General features: G+C 43.6%; 2 protein-coding genes across 4 annotated transcripts in view; one reads left to right on the forward strand and one right to left on the reverse strand.

Moving 5' to 3' along the window:
- Positions 1-11,062, reverse strand: part of NOC2L (NOC2 like nucleolar associated transcriptional repressor) — a 68,172-nt gene extending 57,110 nt beyond the window's left edge. The window contains exons 1-8 of the mRNA XM_075839707.1: positions 10,960-11,062; positions 9,354-9,521; positions 5,909-6,089; positions 4,952-5,077; positions 4,453-4,570; positions 4,250-4,337; positions 3,243-3,321; positions 1,123-1,233 (exon numbers count right to left, since the gene is read on the reverse strand). Coding sequence (XP_075695822.1) covers positions 1,123-1,233; positions 3,243-3,321; positions 4,250-4,337; positions 4,453-4,570; positions 4,952-5,077; positions 5,909-6,089; positions 9,354-9,521; positions 10,960-10,979 — 891 coding nt within the window. The 5' untranslated portion in view covers positions 10,980-11,062. The remainder of the gene's footprint in view (positions 1-1,122; positions 1,234-3,242; positions 3,322-4,249; positions 4,338-4,452; positions 4,571-4,951; positions 5,078-5,908; positions 6,090-9,353; positions 9,522-10,959) is intronic.
- A 490-nt stretch (positions 11,063-11,552) lies between these two features.
- The window catches only part of KLHL17 (kelch like family member 17), a 55,016-nt gene continuing 44,257 nt past the window's right edge, over positions 11,553-22,311 (forward strand). Inside the window, exon 1 of one of the 3 annotated variants that reach the window (XM_075839709.1) lies at positions 11,553-12,066. In XM_075839709.1, coding sequence (XP_075695824.1) covers positions 12,034-12,066 — 33 coding nt within the window. In that variant the 5' untranslated portion in view covers positions 11,553-12,033. Of the gene's footprint in view, positions 12,067-18,037; positions 18,377-22,311 lie in introns of those variants that run through there. The other 2 variants (XM_075839710.1, XM_075839708.1) reach the window with 2 other exon arrangements.

The following is a 22,311-nucleotide window of genomic DNA, read 5'->3' on the forward strand; positions in this document are numbered from 1 at the left end:
AAATCTACAGTAGTTACAATAAACCATCTATGATGCCCTAAAATGTGGTAAAGAAACCTATTACTGGCTATTAAAAGTAATGTTACATATGCAATGCCCTAATAAAATATATGCCAGCATCATGTTTTCAAATCTTCTACGGTGCCTTCAGCCTCCCAAACAGAAAGCCAGGTCAGTGGGTCTTGCCCACTCCTTGATTCTCTTAACGGGGTTGTCCAGTCCTTAAAAATGGATGGCCTATCCTCAGGTTACGTCATCAATATCTGGCCGGTTGGGGTCCAACTGCCGATCAGCTGTTTTGAAGGGGCCATAGCGCTCGTGCGAGCACTGCTTCCCCTCCACGTCACTGCTCGTACTTTGACTCTCCGACACACTTGCGTCGGCAGGTCACAGGGCTACAGTCTTCTCTCATACAAGCATGTCGGCAATTTACAGTAAGAGTAGATCAGGAATGAAGGGGAAGCATCGCTCGTACGTGCGCTGCAGCCCCATCAAAACAGCTAAGCAGCGACCGGTCAGATATTGATGACCTATCCTGAGGATAGGACGTAAAATTATTAGGAAGTGGACAACCTTTCCAAAGCGTATGTGCAGCTTAAAACAAATTCGGACACGTTATCGAAAAGTGTAAGAAGACATTACTAGTGGGGTTTTGTGACCGATTGATAAAATGAATAGGGTGCAGAGCTCTTCTGAGCTTTGTGCCACTTTAACTTTACACAGCTTTTTTAATGACGCGATTTTCGTGCATAAATGGGACTCCAATGCCCCGTCTGTTTCAGAGTTAAGTTGACAACACCTAAAAAGGACAAAGCATTTTAGAGTGTGTGTGTGTGGTTGGTCCCTTTTCTGTGGTGTGTGTTTTGCAGTGACGTAACTAGAGTCTTATGGACCCCAGTAGTGCAAACTTTTGACCACCCCAAGCCCAGATCAGCTATTCCATTGGGCCCCCCTCCCCGCAGCATACAGTCTGGCAGGCATGAATACTGCACAGGGCTATTACTGCTGCTGCTACCTCAACAAAATTTAGTACCAAAGACTCTTAACTTTGTATCTTACTTGAAGCATAGCTGGTGATAGGTCAGAACAAGGCACCTAAAGAAAAGGGGCAAAAATCCTCACCTTAAGAAGTTGTCGAGTGTGTTTTGGAAAGCACAGGTAAAAATGCACAGTGTTGTTAACGTGCTGGAGAACAGCGGCGCCGACTGTGGCTTCTGTGAGACAGCTCAGCAGCTGGAAGGTAAATAGTTTCAAAGATACATTATTACTCCGGCATCCGCCATCATTTACACTACGTAAAGCTGTAAATGCAACTTACTTGCAATCGAGTGTAATAGACCAGGACAAATCTAACACATTTACTCTACAATGCACAGATCTGAACTCGTTGGATTTTTGACAGAAGATAGAAGGGTATAGGGTCCAGTGTCATAATATTTAAGAAAGTAACACCCTAAAATCGTGTGGTTTTAAGCGCATTAAATGAATGTGACAGCTCTACAGTAATTACCAAAACCCCCAAGTTGTACAGAAAATGCTACTGGTGTGAAACGTATAAGAGTGGTTTGGATCAGACAACTCCTTGTAATGTTCCTTATTAGGCGTATCAATTTTTCCAAGTTTTGTGAAGGATCCCTTAATACTTTTTTCATTACTGGTTAAGCACACCTAAGTCTGGGCGATTTTGCTAAAAAATAAAATCTAGATTTTTTTCAACACTTTGGGCGATTTTCGATTTGTTTCTGTATTTTCTTATTTTTTTTATCCGTTTATTAAACAGCAATACCAAGAACTAATTTAATAAAGTCTCTTCATATAAAATAAGTTGAACATATATTACTATAATAATCGTACTTAACTTCACAACTTTTAACCCCTGCAAATACTTTTTTATCAGAAATACAATGGGAAAAACGTGTATCTAATGGATGATAACTTCTGTGTTCCCCGGCAGGATACCGGGTAACAGAATCTATAATCGATGATGCGCTGCGCGCACTAACATCCCTCCTTGCCTGTTCCCACCTCAGCCGATCTCGGATATTGCAGACGAGAGCAGTGTAAATTGCATTAGGGCCAGGCAGAAAGCGCCGAGCGGACACTCACAGGCGAGATTACATTACAGTGACTGAAGTGTGAGCAGGACCCTGTGCAGTACCGGCCCCACCATGGGGGGGGTTTAAATAAATGACATTAAGGGCCGGATTCACACGACCGTGATTGGACCATGAAAAACAGTCCGTGTGTCAGCCGGATTTCCCAGCCCGACCACGGTACATGTGAAAGGGACTCCTGGCATCATAGTCATTACAAATACAGTCACACGACAGTGAAAAAAAAATGGTCATTACAAACTGATCAATTGTCAGTTTTTCATGTCCATTTTGCATCAATGTCTCCAAATGGATTTCCTTTGTCAGGGTTTTTTTTTTGTCCCAACCCCCTTAAAACACCACAGTGCCCATGTAGATCGTGCCACAATGTTCCTGTATATAGTGCCACAATGCCCACTTAGTGACGTAGTGCCACCCACAAATAGTGACAGTGCCTACATATAGTGAGTTTCCACATAGTGACATCGTGCCCCATATAGTCACACAGTGCCACCCTCATATAGTCAGACACACCCCCTTGCAGTTGTCACCCCCACCTCCCTCACTTGTAGATCGCACCCACACATGTAAATTGCAGCACTGTAGCTGTCACTAGGAGCGGAAAACCCGGCCACAGGCTGCCGACACTTCGATCGGGGATTCAACTCCTAGTGGGGGCTAGAGTGGCGGTATCTACAAGAAGGGGGGGGGGTGGTGCTGCAATCTACATGGGGGTTGGGGGTGCGATCTGCAAGATAGGGGTGGGGGTGTCTATCTATAAGGGGGGTGCCATCTACAGTGGGGCGGTGGCACTATCTGCAAGGAGGGGGTAGTATGGCTATATACAAGGAGTCCCTGCTTGCCCCACAGAACGGCTGTTCCCTACTGTATCATTTTGTTCAGTACAGAACAGCAGTTCCGTGGGGAAGCAAATACAGAACGGGGCGCAGCTTGTCAGACCAGGCAGTGTCGAGGCGGAGCTTCTACCTGCAGCACGGGGCGACTGCGCCACTAAAGAATCGATTCAACGATTCTGTTAAAAAAACAATTGTCAGAGGACTTGAGGGCGAATTATTTGAATGAATTTGATTAAATCGCCCATCCCTAAGCACAACTAAAGTATCACAAGGAGATATAAACCAAAATTACCTGGATAACAGAGTTCAAATACATCTTAATATCCAAACGTAGCTTTTTCCAAAGAGTACTGCTTGATGGATTCACCAGCCTATAAACAACGAAAAACGTCTGTTGTTGCACTACCTCATATTAACAGTTTACATGAAACGGATTGCAAAAAGAAGAAACCGTAGTAAAGGCTATAAAATATGAAGGGCCCCCCATTATATTCATAAGTAACTAACACTAACCCTATTTAAGGAAAGCAAATTATCATCATGACAGGTCTGCTGAGCGATTATAATAAACAGCAGCAAAAATAAATACTGTGACATTTGGATAACGGCCACTAAGAAAGAATACACTGGGCCCATGGTTAAGAGTCAGCTGTATTCATAGGCCCAGTGCTCTCCCCTACAAATATTGACAGTCACTGTGTAAACAGGAGGATACACATCAGCAGTCAAACATAGGTGAGGGGGCAGGGAGAACACTGGGCTCATAAGAGTCTGTATTTTTATTGATATTTTCAAAATACGAAAGTTTAGATTTTTAAAGCAGGTCATGTCACAATCTCAAAAGTTCCCTGCATGCCAACAGGATACCCTGAAGTGTTGATACACGATGCCCATAGTTTCTCAAGTTTAGCCCCTGCTCCTCTCTTTATATATCCACTGTACTAGCGGTTATTACACACGGCACAATATTTTTTGCTTTGTTTGGTTAAAAAAAAGCCCAGTGGACCCGTTATGACAAGCTTTAACAACTTTTTCAAGCGGCAGTCAAATAAGTTTGGCCAGCAGCCTAACAAGAGGCGCTGCATCAGCAGGAGACACTCCAGTGGTCATGTCAACTACTGTATAGCAGAAGGGCTCTCAACACGCATTGGTACCACCAGCATTTTCTTTTCCTACATTTCACAGGAGAAAGATTGTTGTCTATCCTAGAAGCCAAAGAACTTTTTTTTAAATATAGCGATTTGGTAGATTGTGAGGGGAACGAGATGTAGGTAAAATGAAGAACATCTTATTACTTACTTTGTTCCCTTTGCTGGCTTGAGATCAAGCTTCTTCTCAAGGTAAACAAATAGGTCTCTGATGCAGAATGTGATTAGCGCATTGAACACTGTAAAAAGGAAACAAAAAAAATGAACAACAATACAACATATGAATTATATATCAACGTCCGGTAAAAAGGCCCTCAGTGGTTCGTACACAACGTGAAAAGTTCTGGTTCTCACCTGCGGTGTCGGTAACTTTGAATTTACTTGGGTCATCACCTTCTTCTCCCTTCGTGGTTGCCACAGCAGCTTTAAAGGCTTGGGCAACTTCGTGAAAGAGCCGTGGCCGGAGAGCAACCTAGACACACAAAATATAGGCATGTATTCCCACTGACTGCAATATTAAAATAGATCAGTTAACACCACATAAATTAAACAAAGGATGTGACATTAAATGTGACCAAACATTAACCCAGAGGTGGACAAATTACTGTTGGGTTTAAGATCCACTTCGCCCATTGCATGATCCAGTTTGATTTTTTTTAGTAGCCAAACAATAAGAACTCCCATAGACATCAGTAGAAAATAAACCAAAAATTAAGCCTTTCCAGGCCCACATTATACCGACAGGAACAGAGGCTCAGCCTATGTCAGCTTAGCGGTTGTAACAATGACTGGAACAGCATGTTGCATAGTATATATAATTCATGTGAAAAGTGAAATATTGTGGGCTGCATACCTTGGCTTCTGACTTCCATGCCTGCACCATTTTCAAAGTTACGATAACCTGTTCTAACTTTGCCTTCTTTTTCTTTTCCTCATCATCCCCTTTCTCTTCATCGTCTCCATCATCATCACTTTTTTCCTACAGTACAAAATTTAAAAGGTATTACCTCTCTGAAAGGCTGCAATACTTCAGTTGTGGAAGGAAGTCAACAGAAGAAAAACAATCTCACAGTCTTCTGATACAGTCTTATAGAAATCTTGCGAAGAAAACAAATGTTAACTTTCTCCCGATTCCTGGCTGAAGGGGCGGCTGTAAAAGGGGTGAGGATTAGCATGCCAGGGCAGGGATGGTGTGCTCCTGCTGCAGCCAGTTGCTTTACCTACAGTGCAGGTCTGACCTTAGGTATGCAAAACCGAAGAGGGATAATGTATAACCTCCTGGGACATATGTAATACCATTAGAGCATATTAAACAGATTTTCTGCTCCAATAAAAATTATGGCATATCACTGGGAAGCAATAACTTGCTGATCGATGGTGGGTTTTTTGGCTGAGAAGCCCACTGATCCCCTAGATTACCTGCTGCCACTTGAGATTTTTCTCTGCACAACACCACTCCCGACCAGTCATTGTGCAGAGGCAGAGGACTGCAGCTCAAAAGAATTCAAACAAATGAGTCTGCAAAGCGTCACGTCGAGGAAAGATCCAAGGGGGCGTTGTGTTTAACTCACGCAACAGTCCCTTCGGTCTAGTGATCAAAATCCCTTTTGAGGCTAGTAAGACAGGGTGGCTACATATAAACAATACGCTTATCTCATCTGAATATGTAATTTAAAAAAGGGGCTGTCTATATCCAACAACTCCCTTATAAAGCATTTTTCGAGCTATGTTTGTGTGTGTGAAAAGCGGTTGGGCACCGAATGGGAAAGAATTCGGCCGAGTATGCGGCAGATCACGTCCCCCTACTCACCTCCAGGTGGTCAGGCAGCCGGTGGACACCCCTTTCTTCATCTGAAGAGTCAGAGTCATTAAAGTTCAGAAGACTTTGGTCATTATCTTTAAGGAATTTGTAGAACTCCGGATCTTTTTCCTTAAGGCGAGAGAGTTGGCCTTTGTGCTCAGAGGCTTTGCCTATGGTTTTCTTCACCTTCCTTTAGAACAGAGATACAATTGTAATATTTTATGCATAGCTGCAGGTAAGCTCACATATCAGAAAATACATAATGCAGCATAGAATAGCAATATTAAGTTAGAGTACACGACATCGGTATTAAAGGGAACATGTCACAAGCTTTAACCCACATAAAATGCCAGTACCTTTCAGTAGTTGTTGTTCTCCTAGCAAATTAGCATTTAAAGTTATCCGCCCCGTATGGAAATGAACTGTAAGAGGTCACCAGGGTGACACTCTCCATCTTGTAACCCTACCTCCCGGCCAATGATTGGCAGCTGCGTCCGCCCCCAACGTCCTCTGAATCTCGCTCTATATTTCACGCCTGCACATTCAGTGTATTATCAAGTGCATGTGCACAATCCAGCCCTCTACTCCCTTTTGGCTTCACTGAGGGATCAGGCAAGCCCGACGCATGTGCTGTCAAAGGGGACGGCATGTGATATGGTCACACATTGAAGCCAGAAGGGAGCAGAGGAATGGATTCTGCGCTGGATAATACACTGAATGTGCAGGTGCGGTATTTTGTTTCTATGTAAGACTAGGGGCTGTCAACCAATAAAGCAAGAGGGGGTGCAGTTTATCATGACACGGATGAGAATGCCAGACTCGTCCCAAGCGAAAAACGTCCAGCGTACTCATATCTGCTCATTAACATGCAGCTCGGAAAAAGTTTGGGGAAAGATGCTAGAGTTAGACGCACATCTTTACCCACAATTTGGGTTCGGAGGTACATGATTTTTTTTCTACATTTATGGACTATGTACTTTGTTTGTGGGTCACATGTTGGTAACAGGTTCCCTTTGAGTATAGAGACACCGGAGAAGCAGCAGACTGTGCACCATGAAGCATCATGCATGTCACAGGAAGTGGGCAACCGCCAGTCCACTGTAAGGAGGGGCAGACGTGATTGGTTGGCAATAGCCTTGAGGTGGTCACACAATTTAGATAGCGGTCGGCCAGACAGTTATTGCTTATTAACAGGTCGTCTCTGCTGAGAATGAAAGTTTAGTTTAATAGGGAGAGGGGAATGAGCTGCTGCAAGACACTTCTGGCAGCGGCTTATCTCCTGAGAGAACAAAGGATCACACATGTTGAAAATCCAACATGCCCGATCTTTCTATCCCCCGACATCTGCTGTCGGGGGGAGTTTGGAGTACCCCACACACATAAGATCATCAGCCGGTCCCATCAAAATCAGCAGACTCATCTAATGTGTACGGGCACCGTTACACCATCCAGAGGAAACCGCAAGTAGCCTGGGAGATTCCATGACACTGGGCTAAGATAATTTGTAGTTGTTAACCAGTGCATTCCTGGATTGTTGCTATGCAACTGCCCAGACTAGGGATGCACGATGCATCGAAACTTCGATACTGCTTCGATGCCGTGCACCCTCAAACGGTTCGATACCGTTATTTCATGCATCGATGCTAAGCTGTGCGGCCGTCATTAGTGCAGCGCCGGCCGCATCTCCTCATGCTGACCACGCGCGCACTTAATTCAGGATCAGGGCAATGGCTGTATTACACAGCCGCAGCCCCGCTCTAATGGCGGAGATCAGAGAAACCTCTCATCTCCGCCGTTATTCCCCTGAATGCTGCGATCAAAGCTGACCGAAGCATTCAAGGGGAAAACGAGAAGGGGAGATGCCCCTTGGATCACGTCACAGGAAATCCCTGTGATGCGATTGAGGGACATACCATATATGGGCAGACAGCCCAGGATCCTTTGAAAGACCCCAGGACTGTCTTACCATATTTCCTGTTGTTAGGGCATAGTTAGGCATGTCCTAACAACTGTCTGTGTACTATCCGTACACAGGCTAATGTACTGCAATATAGATATATACCAGTACATTAAAGTTTAAAAATAAAGTAAAAACAAAGTAATGTGAAATAAAAAAATAAAAAACACACATGCACCTTTTTTACAATAAACATTAAAATAAGACTCAAGTCAATGGGTGGGTGCAAATCGCGCTCGGCACACGGAAGCGCTTCCGGGTGCTGCACGTGATTCGTGCAACAGTAGTAAAATGAATGAATGAAAACAGAAAAGCACCAAGTGCTTTTCGGTTTACAAACATAAAAACAGAGTGTCATAATGATGGCGGCTGCGCGAAAATCCCACCCGCTCGTGTGAATCCGGCCTTATTGAGGGGCACAAGGTGTGATGAATTTGAAAAAAAAAAGCTCTTCCATTTTCTGATATGAGGCGCATGGTGTGATGATGAATTTAACCTCCATGTGCCTCACATTAATAGTAATTAACCTCATCATGTACCTCACACATTAACCCATTATGACTGAGAAACATGATTGGGTTAATTACTATTAATGTGAGGCACGTGGAGGTTAAATTCATCATCACACCACGCGCCTCACATCAGAAAATGGAAGAACTTTTTTTTTTTATTACTGTTGGCAAAGTATCGTTTTGGTATCGAAAATCGCAATACTAAACGAAGTATCGATATCGAAGTCCAAATTCTGGTAACGTGACAACTCCAGTCCAGACACACACGGGGTGTATTTATCAAAACTGGTGCAAAGGAAAAGTGGAGTAGTTGCCCTTGGCAACAAATCAGGTTTCTGCTTTCATTTTTCCAAAGGACCTCTGCAAAATAAAAGGTGGATTCTGATTGGTTGCTATGGAAAATTACTCCACCATTCCTTTGTAGTAGATTTGATAAATTTCCCCCATTGTCCCGGATACTTTATTATTCAGAAACCTGCAAGCGGCTGCAGAACCATCAAACATCATGACTATAGGTGAGATTTGTCAGTGCCACACAGCCCCCCTGTAGGTAGAGCCACACAGCCCCCCTGTAGGTAGAGCCACACAGCCCCCTTTTACATAGCACCCCCCATAGAGGGCACCACCATACCTTCCTGTAGATAGCGTCACTGTAGGGGACCGTTCCAGGAGAAATCTGACTTCAACGTCCAGAAAACTCAGCCGTCACTCGGATCACTTCCTAGTGACATCCGTGACTTCTATGGGAGCCGTGCGGCAGAGAGAACAGTCGAAAATAGGGCATGCTCTATTTTTTGACGGCCCCATCAAAAAAAAAAATCGGCCGTGTACATAGCCCCATTTGGGGTCTATTGTTCCTACCGCAACCGTGTGACAGCCATTCAAAAAACAACTGTCACACGGCCGGGAATCCCTGTCGTGTGAATAGGGCCTTAGAACAAGTATAGCAGCAATAATAAAGATTTCTCTATTTAGCAGAACTTACTTTTCTCCATCCTCAGCTGCTGCCTTCTTCTTCAGCTTTTTTACCTTCTTGGTTTTTGTCTCTTTCTCAGATACTTCACCATTGACCACCTCTTTCTCCTCTGCCGAATCCACATCTGAATCAAAGCCTGTTGTCAGGAACTCATCAACATTGAGCTGCGCAAGTTTTCTAAATGGAAAAGAATATACAGAGTTACAAATATAAATGTGACCAGAACCGAACCAGCGCTAGAGGAAGATGGCACATCAGGAGCCGCTGTACTGAATACACAACCACACAATGCATGCAACGATGTATCACACGCCAGCATACAGGTCACGTATAGGAGAGAAACGGACACTGGCAACATGAGCTAGATTTAGGAATGAAGTGCGCCATTTTTAAAAACATTTACGATGCAAGATAAATATGTACTGTAGTTCTCATTAGCCGTATAAAGGTCCGCTCTCACTTTTATTTTTAGTTATGAAAAATGGGAATGGATCTTAAAAAAGGCAACAAAAGGAAAAGATAGATCTTCCTGAAAACAGGACACATAAGTAATATATACACACACACACACACACACACACACACACACACGTATGGTACATAGAGCTATGCCACTCTCGACACACTAGGGATGGCTTCAGTCGGCAGAACACTTACATGCAGATTTCAACCGTAAAAAGTACAACAAAAAACCCCAGCAATGCCGCAGCCTGGAAATTCTGCATCATGCCCTGAAATTTGTGCAAATGTTGAACCCCCAGTCATGTTGTACAGTAAGTTACTGACATTTTTAGGTGCAGATTCCCTGTTTTGCGCTGTGTGGCGGCCGCTGATTCCAGGCAAGGACTGGTGGGGAGGATCCCATGCCGGGCTCCATCTATTCTGTTGTATGGGAGTTATAGACCTAGCAGCGCTCGCTCAGCTGTTACCGTAACTCCCATACAACAGAATGGAGAGATCCCCTCTCCGCTAGTCCTTGCCTGGAACCTGCGGCGGCCGCCGCTCCAGACAAAACGGGGGTCGCATGATTGGTTGCTATTGGCAACCACTCTACTCTTCGTTTGCACCAACTTTGATAGATTTTTGTTGGTGTCTGTTGTGCATCCAGCGTATCCGTTATTTCCATTTTTCGTTGTTGTGCTCCTGCGACAGCTCAGAACGAAAATAACAACGCAAGTGTGAACAGAGTCTCAGTCCGGCGACAAGCATCAGGCATGAAAACGGAATCCTACTTGTGAATGTCGCATGTGGCCGTGAGAGAGCGACGTTACTGACGCAGCAGCTGCTGCTGCACTTGTGGCAGGAACCTCATGTAAGGGAATGGAAATCGGTTCGAGAACTTTCCACTAACCTAAAAGAAAAACTAATAATAATTCCCTGGGTCAGAATACAAGGCCTGCACAGCCTGCTGGGACTTGTAGTTCCCTAACAGCTGGACAGATAGGAGATAATGCTGTACGAAGTCGGAGAAAACGGATCCACGTGTCAGTGGTTACATGGCCATTAAAAAACAGAACACACGTTTATAACGGCCGATATCTGTCAGATAATATCGTCCGTCCTTCCCCTCAGCTGCCGGTATTAGATATTATTTCCATCTCTGACTGACTCTCACCTCTTCCCTGAGGCCGCCATGCTTTACTCCACGACCAACGTGCTTTCGGCTTCCTCCCGCCCCACAATGCAACGCGACTTCCCATCAATCCTTCGTTTCTAGAACGTAAACCATACAAATTTGGCCCTGGCGGTCAGAATCTATCTTCACCTCTCTTTCACCAATAGAGAGACCCACTGTTTGTGGGGGGAGTGATTAAGTTATGTATGTAATGTCTAGTGCGAACACAGTAGAACAGCAATAGAAAATAATAACGTTTAGCTATTCCATAAAAAAAAGTCTACTAGAAAACGGTGCGGTCGGGCGTACTTAGATCATTTTATTATGCGCGTATGGTAGATATGGTGCGATCGGGTATATTTCATTTGCATGGATTGCATGCATAGCGAATAATATGATTCACAGAATTGTATGTGTGATGAATGTGGTGCGGTCGGGCGTGCCTACCTACGCAATGTTTTTCTCTATAAAACGTGGACGGCGTTGTATGTGTTTTGATCTGGTACGGTCGGGTACCTTTGATAATTATACGATGCGGTCGGGCGTACCTAGCTAATATTTCACGTCTACTGGAAAAGCTTGTGTGTAAATATGGTGCGGTCGGGCGTACTTTGATAAACTTTCCCTTCACTTGCAGCGATCCTTTGATAAATAAGATGCGGTCGGGCACAGCTGATATTTGTCCTTTTCCTGTGATTGTTTGTATTGCTCTCGGTGTTTTTAGAAAAGACCAGAACACACAGACAAATCCACGTTACATTGTATCTGCTCACCCCAGCCTGGCTTCACTGATGTACCAGACAGGAAGTTTCGTAGATTGCTACAATGTATCAATGTGATTCTATAACTTCTCACCTCGCTGTGGTACTGCCCTATACATGTTATAAGAGACTGAGTGTGACTATGACAACACTTGTTGGGCAGTGACCATGGTGTGTGTCATACTTTCCCCTCCTGTGTGGGTTGTGGCCAAGTGTCCTTAATATAGTTTCTGATTTGTGATCCATGGACTGGAGATGATGCTATATACAGACTGGAGCCTTTGTATCCACAAGGCCATTGAGATCTGTCTTCATGAACTTGCTGTGGTGGTCTAGTGCAGAGCGGGTGAGTACCAGACCCAATAATACTCGATTTTCATTCACGTAAATCCCTGACTGACTTGTCTTTCATGTTTACTATTAATAAAATAATAATAATGGTCACATGATGATGGCGTTTAGCGCGGTACTATCTCACAAGGGTGTATTTACACGGGCAGGTTTTTTTAATGCAGTTTTTGATTCCAAAACCAGGAGTGAATTCAAATAAGAGGCAATGTAGTGTTTGTCCTTTAGACTAGGGCTACGCGCCAACTTTGGGCGAGACACCGGTCGCATGGCCAAAGATTCATGAGTGCCCCTTCATCAATTTCTCATAATGAAAGTCAATGAGGCGTTGTTGCCACAGTCGAGACCCGACATTCGCAAAAAAGCCAAACGACCGAAGATCCGCGCAAGCGCACACCGAGATCTTTGGCAGCACAAACTGTGTGGCAGCCAAAGTCATCGTGTAGCCCGAGCTTTGTACTTTCTCTCCTTTTGTGGTTCACGCCTGGTTTTGGCTTCAAAACTGCTTTAAAAAAAACCTGATTCAAATATTCAAGTACGATGTTCACACAGAGTTTTTTTTTTTTTTAGGCGTATTTCTGAGTGTAAAACGGTCTCAAACACTCTGAAATCCGCTTTGAAAACTCCTACAAAAAGCTTCCCATAGTTTTCAATGGTCAAAAGCCGTGTAGCGTAAATGAGGAGTCATTTTAGGCCGCGATTTCAAAAGTGCACGTCGGTTTTTGAGGCAGATTTTGACTATTTCCTATGGACACTTCCAATAAGAGTTTGAAGAAACACTTAAAAACCATATGGCAAATCTGCCTCAAAAACGCTTGGTTTCAGAGGTTGTTTTCTTTTGAAAACCGCCTCGTATTTTTATGCTTCATACAGAAGCCGTGTGAACGCGCCCTTAGGGCAATTTGCATGTAGCAATTATTGGTTAAATTCGTATAACAGCGACTGAACGAAGCAATAATCACTTTATGGAAATAGTGAGCGGCAGAACGCCTTGTTTGTGTTATTGATCGCTCATACATAAGAGAAAAATGATCATTATGACATCTAGAGGAATGCCCTCCAAATTATTCCTACTGTACTCTTTTACTACTATCACCCATGTGAAGGGTTAACAATCATGGAGCAGGCAATGACGTGGGGGACAATCTCTGTACAGTGCTGTGGAATATGTTGGCGATATATAAGAAATAGATTGCTAACTGTAAATAAGCCTTCACACTGACCACTTATTGGTCCAAGTAACGGCAAATATTTGGAGCTAGAAGCCGCACGGTGCGATCTATTTTCAGCATTCTGTTAAATATTACAAATTCCAAGGAAAAAAGACTAATAACAGAAAAAAATATAATGAATAACAAACTTCCATAGTTCAAAACCGACTAAAGGTCCATTTACACGAGCAGATATTCGCGATCTTTGATACGATTTTTGCAAGCGATTTGAATAGCGATTCCAGACAAGTATTTACACACAATGTTGTCTCAATAATAATGAATAATTCATCGATTGATCGCCTAATGTCGCATGTCGGTTATCAATCACACGAATCATGTTTACATTCCACAATGTCAGAACACCAACGATTATTTTTATGTTCGCATAAACTGTTATTTGCACGATCGAGGAGCATTTTATCATGGATGCCCAGATTACCATTCCAAACACCCCATTATCAGGCAGGTATGCCCAGGCCATATCTACTGTTTTTTTTTGTTTTTTTTTCGGGGGGGTATTTTATATATTATATGCGGCATTGTAAACCTAGATCTAGTGACCGCCTTTGTTGCATGACTCTTACATTAGGCGCTATCGCGTTCCATTAATATTTATTGAATGTACAACTACAGCCAAGTTGAAAAGTTACCTACAAGTCTGTGTACGTAGACTCCATTGGTTACAGTGAAAAAATATATTGAAAGTGACATCATTAGTGTGAATTCACACATGCAGGTTTTGTTCGGATTTTTTTAATGTCGTTTTTGAAGCCATAAGCAGGAGTGGATTCACAAAAGAAATGCAGAATCTGTCCATAAGCACTCATTTACACGAGCGTAATATACGCGCGTGCTTTTCACACGTGTCGTACGCACCTATATTACTCTATGGGGCAGTGCAGACAATGCGTGAATTTTGCGCAGCGCGAGTGTGTTGCGTAAAACTCACGACATGTTCTATAATCGTGCGTTTTTCGCGCATCACGCACCCATTGAAGTCAATGGGTGCGTGAAAACCATGCATGCCGCACGGAAGCACTTCCGTGCGTACTGCGTGATTCGCGCAAGAGCTGTCAAAAGGATGAATGTAAACAGAAAAGCACCACGTGCTTTTCTGTTTACAAACATCCAAACGGAGTGTCAAAAATTTTTTCTGGTACGCAACGTCAGGAGACAGTCACTGTCCACAGTGCTGAAAGAGTTAAACTGGTTCAGCACCCTGGACAGTGACTTCCGATCACAATATACATGAACGTGTAAAAAAAAAAAGAAGTTCTGACTTACCGCTAACTCCCGGCTTCTTCCTCTAGTCTGACCTCCCGGGATGACAATTCAGTCCAAGTGATAGCTGCAGCCAATCACAGGCCAAGCACAGGCTGCAGCCAATCACAGGCTGCAGTGGTCACATGGACTGCCGCGTCATCCAGGGAGGTGGGGCCGGATGACAAGAGAGGGACGCGTCACCAAGGCAACGGCCGGGAGACCGGACTGGAGGAAGCAGGAAGTTCTTGGTAAGTATGAACGTCTTTTTTTTTTATTCACAGGTTAGTGTATATTGTGATCGGAATTCACTGTCGAGGGTGCTGAAAGAGTTACTGCCGATCAGTTAGCTCTTTCAGCACCCTGGACAGTGACTGACGTCAACTAGCCTCATCTCTATGATGGCGGCTGCGCGAAAATTACGCAGCCGCGCATCATACACTGATGACACACGGAGCTGTCAAGTGCCTTTTGCGCACGCCAATGCTGCATTTTTTTGCGTGCGCAAAACGCACATGCTCGTGTAAATGAGGCCTAATAGTTATCTCCCTTTATCATCCACACCTGCTTTTGACTTCAAAAATGGAATAATAAAACCTGCCTGTGTGAATACACCCTTAAATTCATGTTTTGCAGCAGTGCTGCAAAAGGAATCATGTGATGAAAGTCAACCTCTAGCCCTAACCTAACTGTGGGGGGACATATTCACCATAATGTTATACTAAAAATGGATTCACACTGTTTTAGTAACACGGTTCTAAACTATTCCCCTATTCCACCAAAATTAAACATTTCTTGATACCCCCGCAATGAATTTCTGGCGGTGGAACGAGTGATCTGGAGTCGTAGACGGCGTGGTGTTGGCAGCTTGCTGCTTCCGCCCCTTGTGTTCTTAGGGTATGTTCACACGGCCTGTTTTCAGCCGTAAACGCCCCGAAAAATGGCTGAAAATACGGGGGGCTAAACGCCTCCAAACATTGATTTCAATTGGACAATGGCGTTCCATTCCCACGGGGCGTTTTTTCACGCGACTGTTTGTAAAAACGCTCCATAAAAAAGAAGTGCATGTCACTTCTTGAGCCGTTTTTGGAGCCGTTTTTCATTGGGTCAATAGAAAAACAGCTCCAAAAATGGCCGTAAAAAACGCTTGATGCTTAAAAAACAGCTGAAAATCAGAGGCTCTTTTCCCTTGAAAACAGCTCCGTATTTTACAGACGTTTTTCGTTAAGTGTGTGAACATACCCTCACTTTTAGGCCTTATTTACACAAGTGTATTTCACGTCCATGATACGCGCGTGAAAATCACGCACGGCCATTCAGACCTTCCGTGTTTTTCACACAGCGTGTGTCCTCTGCGTGAAACTCACTGCATGTCCTATACTTGAGCGTTTTTTGCACATCACGCACCCATTGAAGTCAATGGGTGCGTGAAAATCATGGACAGCACACGAACACACACCCGTGTGCTGTGCGTGATTCGCGCAACAGTTGCTCAAGAGATGAAGGGAAAAAGAAAACCACCTCCTTCATTTCATTTGGTAAACGTCAAAACTGCGTGACATAAGGATGACATATGCGCGAAAATAACGCTGACACGCACCAAACACTGATGACACACGGAACTGCAACGCGCGCAAAACGCTGCAATTTTTACGCGCGCAAAACGCACACGTTCGTGTTAATAAGGCCTTATTGGAAGTGAGTTACTGCTACAAACTGCACTGTGTGAACCTGAGCTAAGACCGAAGTTTGAGATAGGGTATGGTATAACTCGTCACATGCTGCCTGCCCCTTTCTTTGCTGTCAGCACATTGCCTAAATATAAGGCTGGATTCACACGAGCATGTTCGGTCCGTAAAGGACGGAACGTATTTCGCCCGCAAGTCCCGAACCGAACACACTGCAGGGAGCCGGGCTCCTAGCACCATAGTTATGTACGATGCTAGGAGTCCCTGCCTCGCTGCAGGACAACTGTCCCGTACTGTAATCATGTTTTCAGTACGGGACAGTAGTTCCACGGAGAGGCAGGGACTCCTAGCATCGTACATAACTATGTGCAGGATCATCAGCACATCTTGACTTTGTTACTTATCAGGTGAATTCACCCAAGTTCACTGAGCAAGCCTCCGGAGCCGACCCACGGTTTTGAGCTCCAAGGGTGGAGTTTCTTTTCCATGGTCACTTAGAATCGAGAATCTGGAAAAAAGATGCTCCTTGTATCGGGCGCTCCTGTGCGGCTGGTTGAGTAATTCCACAGAACCATCGGATGGATTGAAATCAATTTATTGGATATACTAAAACAATAAAAGCCACTGCTGCAACGCGTTTCAACCTCGTGCTGAGGTCTTCGTCAGGCATATCTCGACTGACGAAGACCTCAGCACGAGGTTGAAAGGCGTTGCAGCAGTGGCTTTTATTGTTTTAGTATATCCAATAAATTAATTTCAATCCATCCAATGTGGACTTACTGAACCAGCCGCACAGAAGCGCCCGATACAAGGAGCATTTTTTTTCTCCAGATTCTCGTATTTGCTATTATATTTAAGGTGGTATTGCGATATTTACTACTGCCACCACATGTATAACATGCAGTAGCTACACTGATATTTAAGGCAGCATCGCCACATCGATAAGTACAACATACAATAGCGGCGCAAATATTTAAATATGGCACCTGCCACCACAAAGCGAAATTAAAGTTAGCACTGGCACATCTATACAAATACACGCCATACATTAGCTGCGCAGATATTTAAGATAGCCCTGCTACATATATATATATATATACACAGTAGCTGCACAGATATTCGAGATAGCACTGCCACATCCATACTGTAGTTTAGTTACATTCATATGTGTGACAGGACTACATCTTTACACATAACAAACAGTAGGTGCACAAATATTTAAGGTAGCCTTGCCAAATCCAAAGCATAACCTGCAGTAGCAGCGCTGATATTTGAGGTGGGACTGCCAAAGCTAAAAGCTCATCATGCAGTGGCAGCACTGATATTTAAGGTGGCACTGCCACACACACACACACACACACACACACACACACACACACACACACACACACACACACACACACACACGTGTATATGTATATATATATATATATATATATACATACACACACACACACACCTACCTACTTTTATAGTCTCTGCACCGATATTTAAAGTAGCCCTGCAACATCTAAGCCCAACATACAGCAGTTACACTAATATGTCAAGTAACACAACCACCTCTTTACACATGACATACAGTAGCTGCACAGATATTTAAGGTAGCCCTGCCAAATCCAAGCATAACAGTAGCAGTAGCAGCACTGATATTTAAGGTGGCACTGCCAAAAGCTCAGTATGCAGTAGTAGCATTGATATTTAAGGAGGCTCTAAGTTCAGGGCTTGTGTTGCTATTGGCTGCTTCATTTCCGTGTCCTCTTCTCTTTTGATAAATGAGACGTTTCAGTGACATTTCGAGACTATAACCTGCACAATACCCGGAATCCCCATCCTGTTGTTTCTAAACCGGTTGCAGAAGATATAAGGGAGGAGCGTCCTTAAGAGCATCCAGGCACCTGGTTGGTTCAGATTTGCGTCAGTTTCAGCCCATGACAATTTAGTATTCTGGAGAGGTGTTTTTTTCCAGGATAATGACAAAGAACTGGTTCGTTCCCGGCCCTGGCATCCAAAGTTAAGCAGCCTGATCTGTTCACAGAGGCGTTATCCGCTCCCCCTCTGTGTGCTGTGTCTAATGAACTGGCCAGCATCAGTGCAGGGCATCCAGGCATCTTCCCAGCATAAGATTTGCACCTACAGCCATATGTCTGTAAGTATGAGCCACATCCTGGAGTCAGCAGGGCGGGCGAGCAAATAATGTGTATGTTTCCTGCATCTTCCCTATGGACAAAGACTGGAGAATTGCCATCTGTCATCTGCATGTTGCAACTTCATTAATGAATATTCCCACATAGGATTGTATGAGAAATAATGACTAACAATAGTTAATATTTGCTTTTTATTTGCATGGATTGCAGTTCTCTAGTCTTCTGCTGTGTTAGATATACATGAACTGGCTACAATATGGATTTAACCCATGCAGTACTGAATTAACTTGTTACGAGAGGCGTCGGTGTATTTGCATAAGGTATGATGGTGTATAAGGGCCCAGCAACATTTGACTTGTAATAGGACTGCAGCTCCGTAGAAGTGCTGCAGTGACAGCCAAGACCAGCCCTGCAATGGAGCAGACTGTTGGAGAGATTGGCATGTGCCGATCTCTACATTGTATTTTGGTTTTTTATACATACTGCACTTTGGCATTGGTACATTATGGGATTGTCTTTGTAGCGCAGTATGGTTATGGCACAGAGGTGTGAATATTTTTCAATGAAGCACAATAGTATTGGTTTCATCAGAGCTTATGTAGACATCCCCTGACGTAACAGGGACCCAGGGCCCAAAGAACGGACGAAATGACACGGTGGTCTATTACATGCAGGCTGGCTGGAGTGCCAGGGAGGACAATTGCCTTTTAGACGGATGAAGTTTAGATAATAGAGGCCATAGTGCCCGGTTATTACGTGGCAGTGCAGTAAGTTTCAATCCCAGTAAGTTGAATGGATATGATGATGCAGTTCTGTGCGGCTTTTTCTAATATCTGAAGTGTTTCCAGGGTCCAGATTATGCCCAAGAGGCTTTTAAACAGTTGACATTTCCCGGTTTTCTATTTGTCCCTATAAGGCCCATGCCTCCTCTCAATATGCTGCAACTTGACCGCAGTTCTACATTGCGGCCCAATTGAGCCGCACAAATTGTTAGTCGTGCCACGTACAATGTTGGTGAATAAGTCGTGATGGTCACACAAAGGCTTTTACCAAGTGCAAGATGTTGTGGAGTGGAGTGCAGGCTACACTAAGGTCACGCCATTCTCCAATGACTTCTATGGTGTCCAATCTGGTGCCGCACATAATGGCACTGTTGTCGCTCTGTGTATCGGAAAGATCACAGAAGCCGAGTTCAATGTGACTAGAAATTTGCTGCCGAGGTCAAACTTTTTGAAGTGTTTGTTTTGAGGTTTGAAGAAGTTCTTATTGCCTAGATGACCTGTAACTGAAGTGGTCTCAATGGCTCCTAAAGTATAAAGTGATAAAATTAATAAAAACACAAAGTCTAATGTGATTTGTCTACCCCTGGACCACGAAGGGCGGATCAAGTGGTTATGAGCCACCAGCACTTCTGTCCCTTTGGAGGAATATGTCCTCCAGTCCTCAGTACATGAATGTGAATTTGTAGGTGTTCATATATATTATATGGATATGGCAATATCGCAGTGGGTTGAGGTAAGGTGTAGCTGTGGACTTTTCTCCATTTAATGGCTTTTACTCGGCTGGTCTTTAACATGCAGCAAAATTCCACATACAATCAAAGCCTAACATTTACTTTTAAGTATAGATTGACATTTCAATGTAAATGTTTTGTGGAAGCTTTTCCATTTTTCTACCTTTTTTCAGTTGTGATACAACAATCTGTCTATAGTAGGATCACTTGAAAATTTACAGATTATGATGTTGATCTTGAAAGAGTTAAGTTACCTGCTCCTCCGTGTTACTGATGTGATTGAGAGGCCGTTACCTAAGCGTGACAAGTGGGAAGTCAGTCTGAAAAATGTATTACTGAAAAAGCCTCCTGTCCAGCTGGTGCAGAATATGTAGGTGCTTAAAGAGGCTCTGTCACCAGATTTTGCAACCCCTATCTGCTATTGCAGCAGATCGGCGCTGCAATGTAGATTACAGTAACGTTTTTATTTTTAAAAAACGAGCATTTTTGGCCAAGTTATGACCATTTTTGTATTTATGCAAATGAGGCTTGCAAAAGTCCAAGTGGGCGTGTTTAAAGTAAAAGTCCAACTGGGCGTGTATTATGTGCGTACATCTGGGCGTTTTTACTACTTTTACTAGCTGGGCGTTCTGACGAGAAGTATCATCCACTTCTCTTCAGAACGCCCAGCTTCTGGCAGTGCAGACACAGCGTGTTCTCGAGAGATCACGCTGTGTCGTCACTCACAGGTCCTGCATCGTGTCAGACGAGCGAGGACACATCGGCACCAGAGGCTACAGTTGATTCTGCAGCAGCATGGGCGTTTGCAGGTAAGTCGATGTAGCTACTTACCTGCAAACGCTGCTGATGCTGCTGCAGAATCAACTGTAGCCTCTGGTGCCGATGTGTCCGACACGATGCAGGAATCAGGGAGATCTCGCTATTCAGGTCAGTAAACCAGTTCAACTTATATGACCTAGTGACAAGTTGTCTTAAAGGACTTATTTTTATTTTTTATAAAATGACATTCGATAAAACGTCATCATTCTCAATGACGCTAGTCAATCCACCCTTTGGAGCTGCTTTAACTATGCATGGCAATTGCAGAAGTAATAATTCCCTAGGGGTCCACGCGTACAGCTTTGAACATGTATGGACTATGTATGGCGACACATAGAGCCCCCAGGAGAATCCCATGGATTCCATAAAACTCCCTAAAAAAATTATATGTGTTTTCTTCCATATATAATCAGAGGTACACAAAGGCAGTGTATAGGTCCATAGCAGTATATGGCTGGATTCACACATAGCAAATTTGATGCAGATTATTGAGCCAAAGCCAGAAGTGGTTTAAAAAAGAATGGGAAATCTAAAGGAAGAACTTCTACTTCTCCTTCCTCCTGGATCCACTCCTGTCTGGCTCAAAAATCTGCACCAAAATTAGCAACAAATACATCCTTAGGCCTCCTGCACGTGTTGAAGGAATTTTTACGACTAAAATCTTGTTCCATTCATCTGAATGGAGTTGTTTCTGCAGCAAGCACAAAATCTGCAGCGTGTGCATGGGACCTAGAGCGCTGTATTGCAGCTCCATTCTACTACTGATCCCAAATAGGGCTGTGTGAATGGTGATAGTGTTCTTTTAAAACGCCCTCCTGTCATTTTGATACTAAAGATTTTTCTGCCTTTTTATAGATAATACAATTTAATGTCAAATCTGGCAATGTTATTTTGCTTCAGGACTTATAGAGGCGAATGTCACCCTCATTCTTGTTTCTAGTAATCAGGAGTTGTTAAGTGCCAAGCCACACAATGCCGAGGGTGACAGCTGGTCAATAACATATGATTCACTCTGCCCACATCACATTCAAAGTTTTACAATTGTACATCATATTGTGTGTGTGTGTGTGTGTGTGTGTGTGTGTGTATATATATGTGTGTGTGTGTGTATATATATATATATATATATATATATATATATATATATATATATATATATATATATATATAATGAGAAAAAGAATAAAGCAGCACAGCGACAGCAGTGGGTGCAGGCCTCCCAGGTTGAGGCTGGGAACCGTTGTTAATGAAATTCCCCCCAAAAAAATGAAGAGGCAGCACTCCAAGGAAATTGATGAAAAAAAGTGGTGTGTTTATTCAACCCAGGCAGGCAACGTTTCGATCCGTCTCTATGGGATCTTATATATATAGCACACAAGAAAATGGCGACAGCACACTGCGAACACTAATGCCACCTAAGCCACTAAATATAAATAAATATGCATTACTGCTAAATTTACTTCCAATAGGGAGGTTCTTAGTGCACATTTTGATCAAATTGTGTGAGCCCACCTGCCACGACAAGGCGACGAATATGAGGTGGGAACCTACGCTGCACATACCCCCAGCATTCTTGGGGATGGTAGGAACCAGCATTAAACTTAA

This window comes from Rhinoderma darwinii, chromosome 10 (genome assembly GCF_050947455.1).
Source record: "Rhinoderma darwinii isolate aRhiDar2 chromosome 10, aRhiDar2.hap1, whole genome shotgun sequence".
In the NCBI taxonomy this organism is placed as follows: Eukaryota; Metazoa; Chordata; class Amphibia; order Anura; family Rhinodermatidae; genus Rhinoderma; species Rhinoderma darwinii.